Source organism: Papio anubis, chromosome 19 (assembly GCF_008728515.1).
Source record: "Papio anubis isolate 15944 chromosome 19, Panubis1.0, whole genome shotgun sequence".
Lineage (NCBI taxonomy): Eukaryota > Metazoa > Chordata > Mammalia > Primates > Cercopithecidae > Papio > Papio anubis.
The window spans coordinates 6258319-6275751 of record NC_044994.1 but is presented as its reverse complement, the minus strand read 5'-3'; the positions used below and the strand labels follow the sequence as shown (position 1 = coordinate 6275751).

The 17433-nt window shown below is 45.2% G+C and overlaps 1 protein-coding gene across 3 annotated transcripts in view; it reads right to left on the bottom strand.

Annotated features, from left to right (window-relative positions):
• LAMA1 (laminin subunit alpha 1) overlaps positions 1-17433 on the bottom strand; it is a 168558-nt gene that overhangs the window by 77082 nt on the left and 74043 nt on the right. For all 3 annotated transcript variants that reach the window (XM_031658710.1, XM_031658711.1, XM_031658712.1), the window contains exons 10-19: positions 16725-16885; positions 15467-15607; positions 14253-14426; positions 12652-12753; positions 11145-11356; positions 9615-9726; positions 8692-8802; positions 6218-6345; positions 4604-4690; positions 3362-3573 (exon numbers count right to left, since the gene is read on the bottom strand). In XM_031658710.1, the coding sequence (XP_031514570.1) occupies positions 3362-3573; positions 4604-4690; positions 6218-6345; positions 8692-8802; positions 9615-9726; positions 11145-11356; positions 12652-12753; positions 14253-14426; positions 15467-15607; positions 16725-16885 (1440 nt within the window). The remainder of the gene's footprint in view (positions 1-3361; positions 3574-4603; positions 4691-6217; positions 6346-8691; positions 8803-9614; positions 9727-11144; positions 11357-12651; positions 12754-14252; positions 14427-15466; positions 15608-16724; positions 16886-17433) is intronic.

The following is a 17433-nucleotide window of genomic DNA, read 5'->3' as shown; positions in this document are numbered from 1 at the left end:
GTTCTCTCTCTGCAGTAATAATTATTATGGTGATTCTTTTTTTTTTAAGACGGGGCCTCACTCCATCACCCAGGCTGGAGTGCAGTGGCACAATCTCAGTTCACTGCCACCTCCGCCTCCCAGGCTTAAGTGATTCTCCCACCTCAGCCTCCCCGAGTAGCTGGGATTACAGGCACTCACCACCACACCCAGCTAATTTTTGCATTTTTATTAGAAACGGGGTTTTGCCATGTTGGCCAGGCTGGTCTCGAACTCCCGACCTCAGGTGATCCACTGGCCTCGACCTCTCAAAGTGCTGAGATTACAGGTGTGAACCATCATACCCGGCCTATTATAGTAATTCTTAATTAAAATAGTATTTATGTTATAGATAGTACTAATTTAAAATAGTATTATTTTAGGCCAATTACTGAATAGCCAGGTACTTTATATATATTTTAATTCTCAGGAGTAGCTCACAATATAAAAATTATACTCATTTAACTTATTTAATATAAGATTTCTTTAATATTAGAGTTCTGTGAGGTTTCTCACCATCCTCATCTCCCCAGGCGCCTACTCTACCTGGACGGCCTGTCTACCCCTCCGGCTGCAGCTGCTGAAGGTGAACCTGATGATCAGTTTCTCCTCCTACCAAGCTTCAAGTGAGTCAGAGTTACGGGCGAGTAAATAGATAAATACCGGGTTGAACTATAGGCACTTGCTTTAGAGAAGGTCAATCACATATGTACGACACCGGCACTTTCACCTGGTTTAACCTAACAGACTATAGTATTATACAAGAATGGGGGGCCCTATGGGAAGTTCATAGAGGGAAGCCTGTTACAGAAACAGATGGATTGCTCGTGAGATACGCAGAAACCGTTCAAAGGACTTTGTCTCATTGAAACCAGGCGATACCAGAAGGGGATGAGAAAGAGAGAGAGGAATAAAAGCTGTGAAGTGCTGAGAAACCAGAGAGAGCCTGAACAGCATCAGCCCCACCAGCCCAGGCCCAGACCCAAACCCCAGCTGCTCTAACCGTCCTTCCTCCACCTTCCAATCTGTCACCAACACCTATTTTATGTCTTCTCTTTTATCTCCATGGCAGAGGCCCCATGTGAAGCCCTCATCAGCAAGATTCATTTCCGGTCTTGTCTCCTAACCCAACACCCCGGCAGCCAGTCTCTCCTCAACGCTGGCCACAGGGCACTATTCAAACACACAGCTCCAATCACACCCTGGTGAGTCCTAGGACAGTGAGGACGAAGTGACCTCAGCACCTCAACACTGCACACGAGACCCCGCCGACGTGGCTGCTTACCACCTGTCAGCCCGAGACCTCCCCTCCCTGCCTCTGTCTTTTCCATTCTGCTCACTCTCTCTCCAGCCTCTACCTCGGGCAGGGCCTGCCCACTTGCCTGGGCCCGTCTTCCCACGCTGGTCACTCTTCTTGGGGTTCCTCTTCCCATCCTTCAAGTCTCAGATGAACAGTACTCCCTTCAGAAGGCAGCACTGGCCACCCTAGGCTGATGGGCCTGCCCGTCCTCTGTGCCTTCAAGTGCACCCCCAGACAGTCATTCATCGCCTTCACCTTCACAGTTCTGTCCTGTGGCCGCCAACCACACATGTCTACCAAACGCTGGAGATGTGGCTGATGCAACCGAAGAACCACATCTCTGAGTTTAAATTTAAATACTGAAGCGGTTTTGTCAACGTGGATGCCAATATTAAAGAAAATAATTTTTGGTACAGGATGGAAAAATTTTAAATATGTTTGAACTACCTTTTCAACTGTAAATTTTCTGTAATCTGCATGTAGATCAAGTATTTCTGATGAAAATTTAGCAAACTGAGCTGGGCTATAAAATATACACTCAATTTTGACGACTCAGTACTAAAAAAGAAAGTAAATATTGCTTTAATACTTTTAAAACCTGATCACATGACAAAATGCTAATTTTTAATATATCAGCTCAGGTAAAATATATTATTAAAATACATTTCACCTACTTCTTTTTACTATTGAAAAATATGGCTACTAAAAAATTTTAAATTACATGTGTGGTTTACATTATATTTCTATTGGACAGCAGTGGTGTGAAAATATAATAAAAATGATTGCTTTATTACTAGTAATTATAAAGCTACCATTTATTTCATGTCTAGAACTGTAAATGTTATCGCACTGACTTCTCAGAAAGGCCTTAATATACACATATAATTACGTCCATTTTATGAATAACAAAATAGGGGCTCAGAGAGGCTAATAAATTAGCCCAATGTCACACAGTTGGTCCTGGAATCAAAGTCACATTAGTCAGACTCCAATGGCTGGATCCGCAGGTATGTTTTTCCCCCATACCATCATCATGTGTAGCTTCCCAGTAGATTTGAACCACAATTTCCCAACTACCTGTCACAGTTCTTAGGATAGTGTCTGGGAAATACCAGACACTTAATAAACAATGAATGAGTGGAGGAACGAATCACCAAGGCTTGCAGTAATGATGAAAAGAAATGACATGAAAACGATAAAAACATTCTGTAAACTGTGAAGCACTGTAGAAATCCTGTTATCATAATTATCCTGGTATGATAGCCAGTCAAGGTGGCCACCTGCTGGAGACCAGCCTGATTGGCCCAGGGCCGTAAAACATTTCCAATCTCTCCATGTGTGGCTGGGAAAGTACGTTTTCTGTATAGCTGGCGCCCTCTTGTGTCCCCACATTGTAATACCATAGTATGACTTCGGCATTTATATGAAATACTCAAAATAATTTGTAATTGCCAGTTTTGTTCTTTCACTCCTTCAAAATCTGAGGGCTGAATCATCCCTCTGGCCAGGTCATCTGCTGTACAGGAGAATCTAGTTTTCTCCATGATCCGTAATTTCAAGACTCAAATTCAGCAGAGGGACACAGGGATCGGGTAGTTTCGGCACAGAGGACTAAGATGCACCACACGGTGCTTTACGCAGTTTCTGGGGTTACACTCTTACCATTTCCCACCCTTCATCTTGGAATCTCATCTGCCTCATGCAGCCCCCGAAGCATCTCCCTTATGAATGTGACAGGCTCTGAGCTTCCCCACTTTCATTTCAGTCACTGGGAGCAGAGCCAGAACTCTCTCAAGTCACACTGGCCGCTCGAGTGGCAGGCTGCATCTTTCCAGGCCCCTGGCCCCTATGGGTTGTGACTAACCAAGCTCAGATAGGGTAGCCAGGGAAGAACCGGGTCGTGGGTCTGTGTTTGATCGGAGACCCAGCATTAACGCAAGTAACCCCTCAAGAGAGCGTGACCTCCTAGGCTGGGCCCTGTGTGGCCCATGTGACTTCCTACGGCGATAAACAGCCGACCTGACTTCACGTTCGCGCACTCACCGCGGCAGTTCTTGGCTGTCACAGCGTCCCCGTAGAAGCCGTCAGCACACCTTTCACAGTGGGCGCCGTCTGTGTTCCCCAGGCACTTCAGGCACTCCCCGGTGACCGAGTCACAGTGACCAGCCTCCGAGGGGTCCACGTTGCCGCTGCAGTCACAGGGAACACAAGATTCGCCAGGCACTGTTGGGTTTCCATAGTAACCATCTGCACATCTGTATCAAAGATTGAAAGCGGGATCAGACAAATGCAATTACTTAAGGCCTTACCGCACTATCCAGGGGCTCCCTGAATGGCCAATAAATCAGACTGACTCTGTTCCCTGAGATTTACTGTGAAAGGGATACAACTCCACGCTCGGGCATTCCCAGATCTCCTTCACCTGTCGTGATGAAGTGGGAGAGCGTCCAAAATGAGGCATAAATCCAGTGGACGTGCAACCGTGTCCAGCGCCAACTCTGACCTACCGCTGACCACTCCAGATGCCACACAGCCTCCTACAGGCTCGGCCAGAGCTGGACACTGAGGCGCACACGTGGGTAAAACAGCACTGGCTTTCAGAAGCCACAAGACAGCTACTAAACCAAACCACCTGTCATCTCCAGAATAGCCGGGAGCAATGGAATATTCAAATGTGTGAACCACAGATACGACTCCTTGCTGCTTCCTGTTGTTTTTGTTGTTGTTGTTGTTGTTGTTTTGAGACGGAGTCTCACTCTGTCTCCCAGGCTGGAGTGCACTGGTGCAATCTCCACTCACTGCAACCTCCACCTCCCAGGTTCAACTGATTCTCCTGCCTCAGCCTCCAAAGTAGCTAGGATTACAGGCACCCGCCATCATGCCCAGCCTTTTTTTTTTTTTTTTTTTTTTTGTATTTTTGTAGAGACGGGGTTTTACCATGTTGGTCAGGCTGGTCTCGAACTTCTAACCTCAGGTGATCCGCCTGCCTCGGCCTCCCAAAATGCTGGCATTACATGTGTGGGCCACCACGCCCGGCCTCTTGTTCTTGATGAGAACTCACATTAGCCAGGAAAAGAGTACCATTCTTTAAAAATTCCCAGCAAGGTTTAACATTAATTTTAAAACATGAAATATTGATTTTTCTCAGTGATTCTATGAAATAACAATTATGCATCAAAACTCCAAAACCACACTTAACTATGCATTTAAAAACAAATACATAGAATTTATATTCAATTTTGAAAATGTGAACACAGCATTTTGAAACCAGTGGATGCAGAGTACCTCTCACACCAAGCTCCTGAGTATCCCGGGGCACACTGGTCGCAGACCACCTCATCCCCATCATTGAGGTGGCAGGTGGGGCTGAAACTGTGAGAACAGAAATGAACAAAATTTTCCAATGGATGAAGTCGAATTTCTAAATATTTAAAATGCTTAATTTCTACCACTCCTGTGCTTACAGACTGTCAGTGAGATCTCCTTAGCTCAGAACCCGGGGCCTCTGGTCACCCAGCCCACCCTGTGAGCCTCAACCCCTCATCGACTCTTGGTCCCATGATCCAGGCACGGACACTCGCGCCTCACTCCCTGCTCCCTACTCCTCTTGTTCTCAGCCCACAGCACGCCAACTTCTCCCGCTGTCTGCCTGGATTAACCCAGCTCAGCCCCAGTGCCCAACTCAGGTGACGCTTCCTCCAGGAGGCCTACTCGGGTGCTCCTAGGATGCCGGGTTCCCCACCTTGGGTTCCCTGGCACTGACTTCCCATGTCAGAGCCCTGCCCATACCAGGGCAAAAGTGAGCTCGCTCAAACACAAAGTGGTCAGGAGGCTCTCGCACCTCTCCAGGGACCCCCTGCTAACTGATGCCCCTTCCAACCCTATTCCTAAACCTTGAGGAGCCTGCACAGGGTGGATGACGGTAAACACCCCCAATTTCATCGCGAGTAACCCTGACTGCATCCTTTTTATATACTGGAATTTCAAATAAAAATCTCTGGGGGAATTCTTTGAGAGTGGGTGAAGGAAGAGTTCTAAAGGTTAAACCAGCGAGAGACAGAGGCTTTTAAGCTGCTGGCCTGTGGGATGCACTTGCCCCAGCGTGACTACAAGGTCTTGCCTGGTACATCTCCTTCCACCTCCCTCCATGCCTTCTGTTCCATGGCATGCTGCAATTCCTCAAATGGGCGATGCCTGTTCCTGCTGCCACGCCACGGCACGCCCAGCTCCATCCGCCTAGAACGCCTGTCTGTGCTGCCTGTGGAATTCCTTCTCCTGCAGGTCTAAGAGCTTCCTGCACCCACCTCGGTAGGCTGGACACTGCTCTCCCTCCACCCCACCATCTGGTGGACAGGTCTCACTACACTCACGACCACACTGCGTCCCCTGGGGCCCACGGCCAGGTCAGAACAGTTTGCTACTCAGAACACCTGCTGTAAAACCCAGGCCACAGCGGGCACTCCATAAACATCTGTTGAATCAATGAATGGATTTAGACTATTCTTGTTTAGGCTCATACGTACGTACTTTGGTCATTAGATCAAAAACTCCCTAAGTCGAGGGAAAATGTTTTATTCCTCTCTGTATCCCTCTACCTCCTAGCCCACGGGTGAGTAGACAATATATACTTGTGAAACAACTGATGACCAAGAGGAACCAAGAGGGAAAACGGCGTGCATAGGTCCTCGCTGGCACACGCCTTTTCTTGCTTGCTTTAATACGCCAAACTTTGGTTTAGAAGAAAATAAGCCACCCTTCTGTCTTTAATCCAAATCAATTGTCACTGGCAAAATTCACACACTTATGACACACAAAGGCTTGCTCTGAAGACATTAGTACACATCTGGGTGGGAATGCTGGCCATGCCGGCAGGAAATGCGGATGAGGTCCGAGGCTTACTTGTTGGAGGCTATGGTGAGAGGGCAGGCGCAGGGCTGGCAGTCTCCGGGAGTCCCTCGGGAAGGCTCCCCGTAGAAGCCGGGCAAGCACCGCTCGCAGTGGTCGCCGGTGGTGTTGTGCGCACACGCCTAGGAACATGCACCAGAAGAATCGGCTCAGGTTGTCTTAAAGGAGTTTCAGATTTATCTATAAGCAACTTGAAGTCCAAGTGGAAAAAAAAAAAAGACAAAATGCTAAAACCAGTCACAAAACTCTGAGCTATATGAGGAAGGCCTCCTGTTTTCAGATTAGTATCAGCAGGCCGGGCGCGGTGGCTCACGCCTGTAATCCCAGCACTTTGGGAGGCCGAGGCGGGCGGATCCCGAGGTCAGGAGATCGAGACCATCCTGGCTAACACGGTGAAACTCCGTCTCTACTAAAAATGCAAAAAATTAGCCGGGCGAGGCGGCGGGCGCCTGTAGTCCCAGCTACTCGGGAGGCTGAGGCAGGAGAATGGCGTGAACCTGGGAGGCGGAGCTTGCAGTGCCGAGATCGCGCCACTGCACTCCAGCCTGGGCGACTAAGCGAGACTCTGTCTCAAAAAAAAAAAAAAAAAAAAAAAAAAAAACAGATTAGTATCAGCAAGTGTAGTTTGTATAAATGAGAAACCTGAGAGCTTTCTCTCTGACTGATGAGCACGGACAAGGGCGGAAGCTTTTGCAAACATGACAGCAAGTGCTGCTTTGGCCAGAACCTTCCGACTCCTACCTCTACGGGGAATTCTGATGAAGAGTGGGATAGGCACATGGTCTCACAGTGGCCTCCTCCAACTGTTTTTCAGTTGCAAAAGGAAAGAATCGTTCATATATAGTGGAAAAACTGACTGACACCTTGCCTGTGTAATCAGAATTAACATCACCAGTGAGGGCCAGAGAGACACTGGGCCTCCCATTGGCAGTGCTCTGAGAGACTCATCCTTGACAAAGTATTCTGGCCTGAATAATCCATGAGAAACAAAAGAAGGGCCCAGAACCAAGGACATTCTTTTTTTTTTTTTTTTTTAATGATTATATTCGGCCGAGCGTGGTAGCTCATGCCTGTAATCCCAGCACTTTGGGAGGCCATGCCGGGTGGATCACGAGGTTAGGAGATCGACACCATCCCGGCTAACATGGTGAAACTCCATCTCTACTAAAAATACAAAAAATTAGTAGGCGCCTGTAGTCCCAGCTACTCAGAAGGCTGAGGCAGGAGAATGGTGTGAACCTGGGAGGTGGAGCTTGCAGTCAGCCGAGATTACGCCACTGCCTGGGCAACAGAGCCAGACTCTGTCTCAAAAAAAAAAAAAAGATTATATTCTTCAAAATGTCAATAGCATAAAATACAAAGAAAGGCGGTAGAAACATTTCCTATTAAAAGCTTAAGAAGACACAACGATAAAATTCAACATCTGATCCTAGATGGGGGAAAACAAAAACTTTACTTACGGAGTAAAGAAAAATTAAATTCTAATTCTAGAGCCAATAAGCCATCCTGGGCATCTTTCTGAGATCTTCTCCCTGGGTCTGGTAATTAATTTTCCCTAACTCTGTGACTAGTCAATCCCTTTTGGAAAAAGCATGAACATTTTCCCTGCCAGGTGACCAGGGTACAGCTGGTTAGCGTATGCAGTCACTCCACCTCTGAGGATCAAACCCATGAGACCGCAGAGTGTGGCCTGGCTTTAGGGCATAGGGCCTAGAAGATTCCTGATTGAAGTTAAAAAACAAGTCCTGCCCCATGTCTGCCCCAAAGTTCATTCTCAAGATTAACTACCTATTTCTTAAGCCCTGTTTCAACTCATATTGCATGAAAGAAGTACCTGTTTGATGAATTTATCACAACTAACTATAAAGCACGGTATATAAGTGGGTGTGATTATACTTTATTCTTCTTCTTATGGTATATTATGTAATATCATGATTTAAAAAAAAATACTAGCATTGTCTGTGGCCTCAGCTGCTTGGAGGGTTGAGGCGGGAGGACCATTTGCGCCCAGAAGGTCCAGGGCTGCAGTAAGCACTCCAGCTTGGAGTGACGAGGCAAGACCCTGTCTCAAATAAATAAATAAATAAATAGTAGCACTGTCATCTCAAAGATCCTATCCTTTGTATTTAGTAAGTAGACAACATTTTCTACCTTTCTATTGCTTTACAGTCTCAGCAAATAAAAACAACTACTTTATATTATTCTAATAAAAAGAACTGTAATGAAATTGTATATCCCTTTTCTACTATTACCAAAGTAACTTTTTTCAAAAAAAAAAAAAAAAAAAAAAAAAACCAACAACAACAAACATTTCATAACATGAGCTTAATCTGTAAATTTTCTTTGGGGTCTGTGAGGCCAGGGTTATTCCGTGGAGGAAGCACTCAAAAAACAAAAATTCACTTGTACACAGCAAATGGTTCTGAAGTGAGCAGGAGAGGGCACCTGAGCTTCAGTGACAGACTCACAATGCAAATGCCGTGAACATCGCACTCAGCTGCATGGCCGCGGCATTCACAGGGTTGACAAATTCCTCCGAAGAGTATTCCATCCACGCGGTAATAGCCAGAGAGGCACGACTGCAAGAGAAGGGAAAGTCATTCTCCCTCCACTACGTTACAAACAAGAAACTGCTCAGTTGCCCATGCGTACAGAAATGTCTTTCTTTTTTCTCAAACATCCTAACTGAGGTATCATTCACATGCTACACAATTCACTCATCTCAAGCGTACAATTCAATGACTTTTAGTAAAAAACTTACTGAGCTGTGCAACCATCACCATAATCCCGTTCCTTATTTCTCTTTAAAGGTAGAGACATACACACAAAAACGTAATGGTTGTGCAACAAGTCTTATGGCCTATTCTTGTTATGGTATTAATATCAATACGTTTGTCCAAGTAATTTCAAAATAGTTTGAGCAACAGATTACTTTCATTGAGGATTGCAAGTGCATTTTCATGTATTTCACATGTAAGGTGGAGTCCACCAAAGTAAAATACTCAGGGGCCATAAAAGGTCTCAAAATAGGGCTGGCTTGTATAAAGCCACCCAGGTCACATACTGGTGATTTGTAAATGTTCAAATATGATCAAGTTCCATCCTCCTTAGAAACAGTCAGTGGCATGGGTATTGCAAGTTTCCTGTTGACTAAGGCAGGAGGGCAGCACTACGTCAGAATATTGTCCAGGGCTTCAGCCCAGTTCTGGTGGAGGAATCTGATTTTTTTAAACAATGTGACTTCTAATATTTCTATTGCCCAAAAAAGGCTGAGCCAAACATCAGGTTGCTAAAGCTAAAATTCAAATGTGTGCCATGACATCCCCTTCAGTGCACTGTTTTCCCCTTAGGAAGGAACAAAAGGAAAAAGGCAGGAAGAGAGAAGCGTCACCTCACAGGAGGTCCCTGTGTAGCCTTGCGGACATTCACAGTGCTCCACATCGGCGGCCACTGCCAGGTCGATGGCATTAGGGCTGGCTATGTCCAGAGAGACGGACTCCAACCTACAAACAGACAGATTGTTATGTGATTCACACGCTCGCAAATACATCTCACATCTCAGTGAAGACAGGCTCCTAAAAGATTTAAATCTAGCCGGGTGCGGTGGCTCACACCTGTAATCCCAGCACTTTGGGAGGCCGAGGCGGGTGGATCACGAGGTCAGGAGATCGAGACCATCCTGGCTAACACGGTGAAACCCCATCTCTACTAAAAATACAAAAAATCAGCCGGCGTGGTGGCGGACGCCTGTAGTCCCAGCTACTCGGGAGGCTGAGGCAGGAGAATCTCTTGAACCTGAGAGGCAGGGCTTGCATTAAGCTGAGATAGTGCCACTGCACTCCAGCCTGGGTGACAGAGGAAGACTCCATCTCAAAAAAAAACACAACAACAACAAAAAAAACCATTTAAATCCAGTAAAAGAGTGATGTGATTTTTGTAAATAACTAAAGGTCTTTCACAACAATACAGTCTCTGGGAGCCATCATTATTCCCTGGAAATGCCTTCAATGTTTGGTACAAAGTCGTGCTGTTACCCATAGACCACTGTGGGAAACGTCTGGTGTTGCCTATTTGGAGATGAAGCACCTCAGAAAAATTAATCCATTCAATGATCACAAATACAAAGATTATCCTTAAATGTGTCATGCTATGTTTGTGTTAGATGCATACAACATTTTTGTTGTTGTTATTGTTGAGGCAAAGTCTCACTGTGTTGCCCCAGCTTGAGTGCAGTGGCACGACCTCAGCTCACTGCAACCTCCACCTCCTGGGTTCAAATGATTCTCATGCCTTAACCTCCCGAGTAGCTGGGACTACAGGCATGCACCACCACGCCTGGCTAATTTTTTGTATTTTTAGTAAAGATGGGGTTTCACCATGTTGGGCCAGGCTGGTCTCAAACTCCTGACCTCATACAATCCACCTGCCTTGGCCTCCCAAAGTGCTGGGATTACAGGCGTGAGCCACCACACCCAGCCTAGCTGCATACAACTTTGATGCTTGGCACAGTATTGCCAGAAATCGTCCTCGTCAAAGTAATAAAATGACCAACGATGGATACATTCAGTTAAATGGACTGAGTAAAAGCTAAGAGGGTTAACATTAGGCTGGTGAGAACCAGGTGCAACATGGTCCAGACAATTGCTAGCTCATCGTGCATTTCCCAGAAATCCCCTTTGAAAGTTTCTCATCCTAATGTCAAGTGTGTCTTCTACTGGATACACCTGATGTGAACAACTGTTCTTATGTTTTCAATAAAATTACATTTGTAAACTTAGTAGTTTTTAAGCCAACCAGTTCCTTTAGCTGTGTGCTTAATATAACGAATGTAAAATATGTTGAACTTTAAATATATATTAATAAATGAAGATAAAATTGGACTACCTTCACCATAAGTTTTTCCTCCATTTCCAATACATACCTGTAAAGAGCCATTTTTGCAGAATTGTAGTTGGCTCTGATCAAAAGATGTGTCACATTGGCAAGGACAGTCATCAACTGGTCACGATCGATCTGCCTTTTGCTGTGAAAATCTCGGAAGTTTTCAGGCACAAGTCTAACCATATTTAGGTACTCTTCATAAGGCTGCAATGACAGACCCTCAGCCTGTGTGCTTAAAGTGAGTCTGTTTCCCTAACATTTAAAAACAAGAGAAAATACATTCATCATTGAATTTAATGATAAAATAAAAAATCAAATCAAATTTTGTATTCAGCAACGTGGTTTTTCATTCATGCCTAGCTTTTTGTGGCAAACATGTAATGGTGTGTGTAGCTCTTGGCCCAGAATTATCAGAGAAAAGATGTTTCATTGTATTCTTTTTAGAAGGGTTCCAGTAATAAAGTGAAAGGCCATGTACTTTGCTGGGATCTTGGAAAAGAAAGAAAGTCATGCAGTTGCCCACAGCTTCTATCAAAGCAACCCATCTGACACCTCTAATCTTTAACTAAAGTACAGAGGTAGAAAAAGTAACATAAACATAGCTCCAGCTTTTCATCAAATTGCTGTTAAGCAAAGTGATTTACCGTGTATGGTCTGCAATTGTTCAGGCTGGAGATGGAGGTGCAGATAGCTCCAGATGAAAGGACATGAGAGCCAAGAACCTGGAGTGGTTTCTGCCCAAACGTGCCCTGGACCCTGGGACATGACCACTTGGGGAGCCCTCCTGACTGAGCTGGATCTTTTTGTGGAGACCGAGGAGGTGGGGATAGGGACAGAGGCTGAGGACAAGAATGGCAACACGTCTACTGTCCTCAGACTGCCAAGTACTGCCTAATCCATTTGTCTGACAGGCAAAGTGGCACAGGGAAGAAGAGACTTAAAAGAGAAGATTCAAGGTCTGAGCAAAATTTTGTCTCCTTTTGACTTAAATTTTTTTTTTTTTTAGAGATAGGCTCTGTCTCTGTCACCCAGGTTGGAGTACAGTGGTGCAATCACAGCTCACTGTAACCTTGAACTCCTGGGCTCAAGCCATCCTCCTGCCTCAGCCTCCCAAGTACCTGGGATTACAGGCACGTGCCATGGTGCCTGGCTAATATTTTTTGAGAGATGGGGTCTCGCTATGTTACCTAGACTGGTCTCAAACTCCTGGCCTCAAACAATCCTCCTGTCTCAGCCTCTCAAAGCACTTACATTACAAGCATAAGCCACCAAGCCCTGCTTCATTTTTAAATGTGAAAAGATGGGTACACCCTGGGGATGAAGAGAAGAGCGGCAGGTGCTGTCCAGAGGCAACTCCAGAAATGGGCTCAAAGACAGATTCTCACACTCACTGTCTCAGCAGTCCTCGCCCAAGTCCAGGGTTAGCTGAATGGCCACCTGGCCACCAGCTCCTTGCTGGGATGGCCTCAACTAGTCACTTTCAGTCATAAACTATCAGCCCACTAAGCCCTAAGCTCTATAGCAGAATCAAAAAAAAAACCAATCACCTTAATGATGACATCAGCGTGCGACATGAGGTTACTGTCTACCGTCTCTACTGGAATATCGTAAGACACTGTGTATTTCAGGAATCCACCAAATGCAGTCAGCTGAAATGTTTAAGTGAGAATGAACACGAAAGGGGAAAACAATCACAGCAACAATCAAGTAAGAGGAAGTGGTCACTGGGATCCATCTGCAAACAACTAGGCTACAAGTATCCCCTTGACCATGACAGACAAGGAAATTCACACTAAAGGCAGTGAAAGGGAAGTGTATTTAGAAACACTTTGGTTAATCAATATCACCAAAATGCAGCACATTGTTTGAAAGCACAGAAGAAAAATGTACTCTTTGTTAGAGACCACAAGGCAAATTACTATAAACTTTTGTTAATCACACAATAGATATTTACTTCACTTAAGTAATTTAAGGGATGAGGAGTTTGACCCATGTCTACAATATCCACATTTTCATTTCAGCATCCTCCTCGTAGGACAATAAAGGACATGTTTGATTTGCTAGTTAGAGAAAGGACTAAAGGTGTTTCTTCTGATGAGATGTCCTTCAATTCAATACAAAATAAAGATTTTCTTTCTGATGGGTATGTGACAGCAATATATTGTTCAGAACCCAACTCTGCACCATAAATTTGCAGAAGTGATATCAACAGAAAAAAAATCATTGAACTCTGTTGATAAAATCATATAAATAGAGCACATGTTCTAGGATTAGAATTTGATGAAAAAAACCAATAATTTTCAAAAATAAATACTCCTTAAAAATATACAAAACAAGCTTTAAAATGAAAATATAACCATCAAATTAAATAGCAGCATACCAACCTACAACACTACACTAGCATGCCCGTATGCCATTACTTTAAAACACACAAACAAAAAACCCTGGGAAGGCAAGCAGGGAGCTATAATAATTGAGACGGAGTCTCGGGAATAAATTTTCATATCAATCAGAATCCGGAGAGACGTGGCATAACAGGGGAGGGGGAGTGGGAACACATCATTGCAAGGAAGGCTCCAGCCTACAAACCAACCTCCACATTGCAGAATCACCAGTTTGCATTTTCTTGAAATATAACAAAAGCAGAAAGTATTTCATCTGTTCCTAAATGTGAGCTTCAGATGAGCACAGCCTGCCATGGTACTCAAAGTGAGGGAGCAGCACAGCAGTCCCATTGCTGGAACCTTCCCTGGGTTGTTTTTTGTATGCCAGGCCCTCCACAAAGCCACAGAGGCATTAAGCTGAGCCTACGGCAAACTAAACAAAGCGGGAATGTGATGAACACTTCATAAACAAGCGATGCAGGGACCCGGAAAGCTGCTCTCAGAGAAGGGGATGAGACTTCAGCACACACACTGCTCAGGAACCAGACCAGAAGAGCAGAAGTTCTTATTTGAATAATACAACATAAAGTCTAACAAGGCTAGAAAACCTTCTCCATATCATCAGATGCAAGTACAGGCTGTGAAATGCTGTCCGACACTCAGGTGCCCTATGAAACTACCTAAAATGCAGGCTGCACAAGTTCTTTCTCAGTGTTCCCCGAGATCTTCGTCTGAGACATCGCTGCCTGCAGGGACACACGCACCTTATTTCCAAGGTAGGCCTCGGGGGCCGCCCAGTAGTACTTGGGAGCCAGCCTCTGCATGACCGCGGTGTTGTTGATGCTGACCTGGTGGTGCCCGCCCAGTGCATCTCGCTGAGACGGAATCCTCCTGGGACTGATCAAGTCGGTGACCAGCCACCCGGACATATTGCTTACCTTAAAAACAAATTCAAGAATTTTGAAGTATGAAATAGAACTTACCTTAGACTTCACCCCGTGCAGCAGTAATGTGTTCACAATGAAGAGATGGGCCAGAAAGCTTCTCTAGGGATGGTATTAACATAACACCCATGGCCGAACCTCATGACCCTTGACCCTTCCACTTGTAAAGGACCAGGAGGATCCGAGAACAAGTCTCACTACCCCAAATCCAGATCCAGTATAACCAAATAAATGAGCAAAACCACAAAGGCCATGGGTATAGACTTCAGATTTAAAACAACAAAAGAACATCATAAATGCATTCAGCAAAATGTCTCTTGCTAGCTGTGACTCCCTCTTCTTCGTTGCCCCCTGCTTTTTACCCAAATGTAACCTCTAGATCTTATACTCCCAGTGCGTCACCTACATAGAAGTGATGGTACTCCCCCCAGTGTGGTGGCCATGGCAGTCACCGGTGGGTAAGTCCCTACCGAGCAGCTCCTCCCTTGCCTGCAGCCATCACACCATCTCCACCTCTTCTAGCCACCCCTGGACACCCCTGTTGAATCCATCACCCCAGAACTCCCAGTTCCCGAAACAACTTGACCTGCATTCATAAACCCTGCACCACGTGCCGCTGTTCCCACCCTTACCACTGGAGGGCCTCCTACTCCTTAGCCTCTTTAAGCTGGAAAATTCCCATGGTCCCATGGCCAGCTGCGCTCCCAGGCCTGAGAGCAGCAGGGGCGGACAGGGGGAGCACCGACCTCCCCACCCAATCCATTTCCCCACAGAAGAAACTGAAACATGACGTGTTCTCTAGTGCCACATCATCCTGTTTTTTCTATAGAGAAATGTGTGTGGGAGTAAGCACGTGACCTATAAAGAAACTTGAGGAGCAGAGGGCTGCCTATGACCCACGTCAGTGTCACTGCAAAGCGATGAGAGTGGTGTCACAGGGGAAGTCATCCTCATTTCCTCCTCACACAGCTCGTGCCAAGCTTGTGCAATACGACCTGCTCATGAAATCCCGCCTCGTAGATGGCGCCTCCCACCTGACCAACAGGCCAAGAGAGGCTGCTGCAGACATCGGAAACGCCAAAGCAGAAGCACTCGGAGCAGCCCTGGGGGTTTTTTTCCTTCAGGTTATAGAATCCTGGCTTGCAGCGATCGCAGGCTTTCCCCTCAACATTTTCCTGTAAGTTAGGGTAAAAGATTAGCTTTGAAACCAATGTGTCCAGAGAGAATAAAATGACATTCACAAGAAGGTGTTCGGTGATCCACAGAGACAGGAAAATAAACGTCCAAAGTAAAAGTGAGGCCTCATAAACTCAATATTTCCAGAACAGAGATTTTGAAATATATATAATTTGATTTTGTAGCCAAGAACAAGGCTGGAGGTCTTAGAAGTTGGTCATTCTATTTAAATTGTTTTGTTTTAAATCTTTCATTTTTTACTGATCTTTCTAGCATCTCAAAATCTGAAGACAGCTATAGAATCTTCTGTCTTATTCATAAATGCTCAAGACTATTTCCAGTCGTATATAACACGTGCCTAAGACTGCACAGGTAGGAATAAGTACATAGGTACAATGGAATATCCTATGAATTATGAAGAAATTGTTATTAATATTATAAGGCCAAATAAAACCCCTCACTGGCACCACATTAATCCATTTCTCGTGGCTGTTCAACTCCTTTTTAAGAGAAACTCAAAATAGCATGTCTGCCTTTAACTGGCGTTCTCGGAAATGTAATGTTAACCCGGTTCTCCTCCAAATACAAAGCTGGAAAAGAATATCACAGAATTCAGGTAGGGGCCAAGAGCATCTCTTTTCCAACTACTCAACTCAGCCTTTATTGGTTGAACATAGTCATAAAAATACATAAGCAAATGGATACAGCTCTGTTCCAACAAAACTTTATTCACAAAAACAGGCAGTGTGTCGGATTAGGCCCACGAGCCATAGTTTACCAAGCCCTGGTTTAAAGAAAGAAAACAGAGATGAGGCCCACAGAGGGAGGTGGGAATATAAAGGTATGCAGTGCGTGGTGTCCTCTAAGAAGTCACAGAAATGCCTCTGGAATATATGACCATTACCAGAGGTACAAAAAAAGCCAGCCAGATGCCCACGTAAGTCCAAACATACATAATACAGCCAACTCGGTGTGGCCTGGAGACAAGGGGTAAGGGGAGCTCTGCTTAAACCTTACCACTTTGCTCAAGAACTGATCATTGGAGCCAATGGAAAACACTCCTTTTCCAGAGAAGCTCAAAGGAAGTTCAGGGGTATCTCTGACCTCCCCACTTACCTTACAAACACAGGGCCCTGTGCAGGGCTCGTCACTGGCACTGCCCACTGGGTTGCACCCACAGGAGACACAGGCCGGGTAATCCTTATAGCCAAGTTGGCAGCGATCACATTTTTCTCCTGCATAGCCTTCCTTACATGGGCACTGACCCGGCCCCTTCCCTAGAAAGACAACAATGGCAATGACCCAACATGAAGGCAAAAGAGGTTTAAAGCAGGGGTTGGCAAACGTTTTCTGTAAAGGGTCAGAGGTGTCTATTTTAGGCTTTTTGGCCCCAGAGAATCATCTGCAGCTGCTCAGCTCGGCCGTTATCATTTGAACACAGTCGTAGAGAATACACAGGCAAACGGCTGTATCTCTGTTCCAACAAAACTATATTCATAAGCACAGACAGTGTGCTGGATTGGGTTCACGGGCCATAGTTTGCCAATTCCTTGTTTAAAGAAAGAAAACAGAGATGAAACCCACGGAGGGAGCTGAGAATATAAAATGGTAGAGTGACTTTGGAAAACTCTTTGGCACTTCTTCAAAACGTTAAGCACAGAGTTACCGTAAGATCCAGCAATTGCACTCCTAAGTAAACACCCAATAAAATGAAAACAGACATCCACAAAACGCTTGTACATGAGTGTCCCTAGTAGCATTATTCATAATAGCCCCAAAGTAGAAACAATTCAAATGTTCATCAACTGATGAATGGATATATAAA